General features: G+C 41.2%; 1 protein-coding gene across 6 annotated transcripts in view; it reads right to left on the bottom strand.

Moving 5' to 3' along the window:
• The window catches only part of Adnp (activity dependent neuroprotector homeobox), a 38,311-nt gene that overhangs the window by 5,340 nt on the left and 26,971 nt on the right, over positions 1–6,000 (bottom strand). For 5 of the 6 annotated variants that reach the window (XM_023720806.1, XM_004636034.3, XM_023720807.1 and 2 more), the window contains 2 exons: positions 4,955–5,067; positions 3,151–3,243 (listed from right to left, as the gene is read on the bottom strand). In XM_023720806.1, coding sequence (XP_023576574.1) covers positions 3,151–3,243; positions 4,955–5,062 — 201 coding nt within the window. In that variant the 5' untranslated portion in view covers positions 5,063–5,067. The remainder of the gene's footprint in view (positions 1–3,150; positions 3,244–4,954; positions 5,068–6,000) is intronic. The other variant, XM_023720809.1, reaches the window with a different exon arrangement.

Genomic DNA, 6,000 nt, shown 5'->3' with positions numbered 1-6,000 from the left:
GGCATGTGGTGCTGGGGGATTGAACCGCGGTCCCTGATGCCTTGCCAAGCTTGTTCTAAGTAGGTGCTTTAGACCACTGAGCCATCTCTCCAGCCCCGGTCCAGGGTATTTTAATACAATTAGACAACTCTTGATACATCCTTTTATTTTTATTTATTTATTTTTGTGGAACCAGGGATTGAACTCAGGCCTCTGCGCTTGCCAGGGAAGTGCTTATTCCACTGAGCCATCTCTCCGGCCCAATACATCCTCTTAGCCTTTCCAACACTGAAAATTTTCCCTCTAAGTATACCATGTAGTATTCAGATTTCACTGCTGATTCTAAAACTAATAATTTGAAGCCATCTTTTTTGCATATGCTTGGCTGTTTCTTCTCAAGTAAACAGAGTATCTTCAAAAGGACTAATAAAGTGACAAAAAGTTTTTCTTAATTTTATTTATTTACTTGTGTGTGTGTGTGTGTGTGTGTGGCCAGCTCAGCGCACCAGAAGGCGGGGCTGGCTGGCATGTGGTGCTGGGGGATTGAACCACGGTCCCTGTGCTTTGCTAAGCTTGTTCTAAGCAGGTGCTTTAGACCACTGAGCCATCGCACCAGCCCCTTTCTTTTTTTTTTTTTTGCGGAACTGGGGATTGAACTCAGGCCCTTGCACTTGCCAGGCAAGCACTTATCCTACCGAGCCATCTCCCTGGCCCCCTTTTTTTGTATTTTAGGGAAAGGTCTACAGGGTGTTCAGGGTGTCAATACTAGATCAGACTCATAGTGATCCGCCTGTTTATAGCCTCCCAAGAGCTGAGATTATAGGCGTGCCCCACCATGCCCAGTCTCAATTACTGTCTCAGTATGCTCTGCAGGTAGGGCCGGCAAGGCAAGTGACGGCGGGGTCGAACCCCTGGCCCCTGTGAGCAGGTGCTTTAATCTGCTGGGCTATTTGGCTGGCCCTAACAAATGCTTTTATTTAATTAATTAGCTAACATTTATTTATTTATTTATTTATTTATTGACAGAACCGGGGATTGAACTCAGGCCCTTGTACTTGCCAGGCAAGCACTTATTCTACTGAGCCATCTCCCCAGCCCCTGCTTTTATTCAAATCAGTAAGTTAAATAAAATGTCCTACAGACTATGTGAGGTGCATTTTTTTTTTTTTTTTAAATATATTTAATACAGGGCCTATGGGGTCTCACTACACAGACCAAACTTGTAGTGAGTGACCCTACTGTTTTCAGCCTCCCAAGTGGTGGGATTATAGGTGTGTGTCATCATGCCCAGTCTCCATCACTCTCTCAGCGTACCCCAGGGTTGGGGCCAGCATAGCATGCCAGGGATCAAACCCTGGTCCCTGTACCTGCCTAGGCAGGGGCTTTAGTCTGCTGAGCTATCTGGTAGCCTGTGAGGTTCATGTTTTTAAAAAACTAATTAAGACATTGCAGAATACAAAAGATGATCAAACTATATGGTGAATGCCCAAATTTAGAAAAAGTATTATAAAATGGCACAATGCTATTATTTTCTCTAAAAATGCTCCCTTCAAACACACAGCCATTGTCCTTGCCCCGGCCCCTAGTGTAAGTTTTAATTTAAACATTGAGTGTACTTTTCTATCACACCTTGCACATGGGTATCAAAGGAGCAACTTTAATCTTCTTTATTTTGGCAATGGGAATTGAACTCAGGACCTCATGTGTGCCAGGCAGGTGCTGCATCACTAAGCTAAATCCTCAGCCTCCAGGAGCAACTTTCAAAATCAGGGTCTAATTGGTCTTCCTCAAAGATTACTTTTTCCTGTAGAAACCTGCTTTGCTTCAGACACTAGACTGGACAAAAATCTGTGTACCATGTCCCACTAGAAAGTGTACATCCTAAGACTGCTGGCTAATACCTTTTACTAGAATATTAATAATAGTAAACCATCTTAAATATTTGAGATAGAGCCCCAAAGTATGAATTTCTTGCTGAGTATATTCTAATAGATGAAAAGATCTCTAGTATAGAATTAGAAACATAATGTGACAATCACTTCTCCCTTAAGGAAAAGAAACTATTTACAACTCCACCTTTATCTTCTATTCAGCTACTGGTATTTGGTAGTGGTAGAAACTCATACTGTTTTTAAGGTCAATGTGTAAAAAGTAAGCTGCATGTGTCACTGTCATCCTGTAGAGCCACCTTCTCCACTCTTCCAGAGACTGGGCACCACCAATACTGTATAAAGATGGAAGGCGGCCGAGTTCCGGGAGCCCCCAGACCAAGTCCTAGCCCAGGTCTGGCACAGCTCAGGCCTGGCATACACGCCTGGGGTGTAATCCTGCAGCTGCAATCCCTGCAGAGAGTGTAGAGGATAGATCCACCCAGCTAGTCCAGGAGCAGAACATCTCGCCATAGGGGCACAACAGGTTCACTCTCAAGGGCAGCAGCGGGAAGGAGCTGAGCACAGCAGCCAGACCCAAGCCAGACGCAGCTGGATAAGTCCAAACTTTGTAGAGCTGCACCTGAACTTCAGTACATGCGAAGGTTATAACTACAGCAAAGATCTACAAAAAAAGTCAGAAGACAGTGCCCCACAAAATGATGAGAAGGAACAAAATGCAACCTCAGAACCCAAGCCCACCCGTAACAAGTGCAGAGGTCACTAACACAGAACAAATTGGAAATCACACAGCTGAAAGCAATGAATCAACGGCTTCTGAAATAAAGAAACAGCTGCAGAAAGATGTAGAAGACCTCAGATTGGAAATGAAAAAAGAAATCCCTGAATTAAAGATGGAAGGCTCTGTCCTTTCTGGAAAACCCAAGTGTAGCAAAAAGAGACCCAGAAAAATGATGCGTAAATGGATAAGCACAATGGTGGACATATGCAGAGCAAAACCACTTACTGAGGAAAGCACTATACTGCAGTTCTCAGAACATTTAAGAAAGGAAATTTTGTTTTGTTCTTATACTTAGAAGCTTCAGTTCAATGACAAAACCATCCAACCAACAAAAATAAAGTCTGTTTAGTTTTTCTTACTAGCAGAAAAGTATGAATATCTAATTTTGATATCTTCCATGTTAGGTTGGTGCCCCAACACTGTATCATTATAATAGGACTAGAGCTGAGAGTGAGTTACACCAAAGATGCTGCGATTTGGGGGCCTCACCTTGCTACTTACCTGGTTTTTCGTAAGTGAAGGGTCCCACAGTCCTACATCCTCCCATGTAGTGTTTTTCAAATAAAAGTCATTAGGTTCAAACTGCTTAAAATCCTAGAAAACAGTGAAAAAAGTTTATAAAATCAGTGCTATAAACTCTAGACTACCATACATATAAATCCCACTTCTTGACTAGTGCCAGGGAGAACCACAGGAAAATCAGATTCCCCCCTACCTCCCGCCCAAAGTAAACTAGGAGTGACAAAGCTCTTAGCAAATGCAAAAAGGCATATATGGCATTAAGCATTTTATATCTACCAAACATTCCCCTCAGAGCCAGCCAGGTTTCCAATGAAACACTAGAAATACTAATTGAACAAAAATTCCAGTCACATACTAATGTATCTGAACACTAACTCTTCAGTTATACAGTACTGGAATGGAATCTAAGTTAACCATTTTTATTAATAGCCTTGCAGGTATGACATTCTGGTTCTGTACACAAAATAAAGTATTGGGGGGAAAGAGGGAGAAGTTGGGTCAGGAATAACCAATGTGGTTTAAAATTTATACTCTTTATGTAAAATTTTAATGCCTCCTGTCCCCTCAGACTAGGAAAATAGTCATAGGGTACAACTTCCCTTGTCCCTAAGTGGTTCAGATCCAGTAAGAAAATCAGGTAAAATCAGGTACATGCAAATTTCAAAGTATGTAAAAGGGAACAACAAAGCAAAGGACAGAAAGGCACCTTAATATTTGCATTATTTTATTTCTGTGAAGATAATCCCGGAGTACAGAGTGAATGGACTATTTCATTTGGGCCGACCTATCTAAATTAAAGGGGTCAGAGAAGGATACTTCTGCACAGGGGCAACACAGCTAGAGTAAACCACTTTTGTCTCAGAAGCTTCGGCCCCCATGACATACCCTTGAGTATTATTAGTGGGAAAAGAAAACCTGTTCATGAATGAACTGCTTTTTGACTTCAATTCCATTCAAACATGTTCTGAGTATCTACTGTGTACCAAGCACTGTGCTTACGTGCTGGGGGATAAATGGGTGAACAAGATAGCTATGGCCCATGGCAGGTGAAAATTAAAGGTTAATGGGGAAAGGGGAAAAAGTTTTAAACATTCCCGTTGTTCAACATGATGCATTGACCAACTATCCATAAATTCTACAGCAAGGAGAACTGGAAGGAGACCACCACTGCACTAGCTCTCCCAAGGGGGGGTGTTACAAAGTTCATAGAATAAAAAAGCTAGAGAAACAGTTTGTAAAGGCCAAACTGTTATGCAAGGGGAAGATAATGGTCTCTGATGGGTCAAAAGGGACAACAAATGCTCAAATCCTGAAGAAAGAGATGACAAGCACCCAACCACCATTCCTCAGTAAGTAGAAGGACAACCAGAACATTCAGGCCTATGAGAACGAGAAACAGGCTCCAAGTCCCACTTCCCCTTCCTCAGCTGCGAGGTTGAAACTACTTTCTTCATTTGTAAATCACAGACAAGAATTCCTATATGCCCCCCCCCCCCAAGTTTGGTCTAATGACAACATTTCGAGACAATTTAAAAGCTTCCAGCACAATGTCTGACAAATCTTGAATCTTTCATGGTAGTTGTTTTGCTTCAGAATGCAAAGATGAATATGCCCATTTTAGGGAGAAGGGAATACGTTATGCTAGTTAAGAAAGGTTTGGTGAAGCTACTCCTGTGTTTAATATTCATAATCACACCTGATCGTCAATCATTCTGACCACCAACACAAAGTAATGGATCAGAACCTAAGTCATGTTAAAATTGAAAAACAGCATGCTACTTACTTCTATATGTTCTTTACAGTATTCCAACCCAATGTCACTAAGTATTTTTTTCACAGTTTTCCGGGCTTTTCTTAAACTGCCAAGATTGTTGACAGGAAGTTGGAACATAGTTTCTATTGGAAAAAAAAATTTAAGTCAAAGTCAAAACACGTACAACTTGTAATTATTACTAATTCCACTGATGAAAGGATCCCAAACCCTGGCTCCACCTGACAAAAAGATACACAGGTATCCTTGGCTAGTATATTCTGAATACTTCAGCAGGCAAAAATAGGCTCTCTGATTTTTTTCTTCTTTTCTTTTTTTTTTTGCGGAACCGGGGATTGAACTCAGATCCTGCGTTTGCCAGTCAAGCACTTATCCTACCGAGCCATCTCCCCGGCCCCTATTTTTTTTTTAATAAGACATTTTATATTATGGATTGACTTGAATGTAAGAGTCTAATCTGGCACAATTCTGATTAGGCTTTAAAAATTGATTTAAGTGATGAATTTCAAGTTGAGAACTAGGGAAATAATATCAACCAATTATTTTTAAATCAAGTGTGAATGTATTTCTCTTTGTGATGTTAAACCTCTGAGAATAGAAAAATGCTCACTATTTCAGCATTGTTACCACATACTTTTGAGTGCCAGGAAAAGGGTTTTGTTAGCTGCGAACTGTCCTGCTCATCGCTATGGTATTCTTGAAAAATTCTTAACAGTGTCTGTACACTCCCCAAACCAAAGATGCAAATGGTTGTGTGACTCGTTCCTCAGCCAGCGACATGCCTGGACGGAAGCGCTCACAAACAGCCACAGAAAGAATGCAAGGTAGGGAAAGGCTGGGGGCCCTATACAACAGGCTTCACATGATTTTTTGAAGAACAAAAATCCCACATGTAAAAAGCTGAAAAACTTTTAATCTAGTAGGTTAAATAAAAAATTCAGGGCTGGGGAGATAGCTCAGTAGAATAAGCGCTTGCCTGGCAAGCACAAGGGCCTGAGTTCAATCCCTGGTTCCGCAAAAAAAAAAAAAAAAAAAAAAAAAGTCTATTTTGGTCAGTT

The sequence above is a fragment of the Octodon degus genome, unplaced genomic scaffold, assembly GCF_000260255.1.
Source record: "Octodon degus isolate 3935 unplaced genomic scaffold, OctDeg1.0 scaffold00077, whole genome shotgun sequence".
In the NCBI taxonomy this organism is placed as follows: Eukaryota; Metazoa; Chordata; class Mammalia; order Rodentia; family Octodontidae; genus Octodon; species Octodon degus.
Note: the sequence above shows the minus strand (reverse complement) of the source record. Positions and strands in the feature narration are given on the sequence as shown.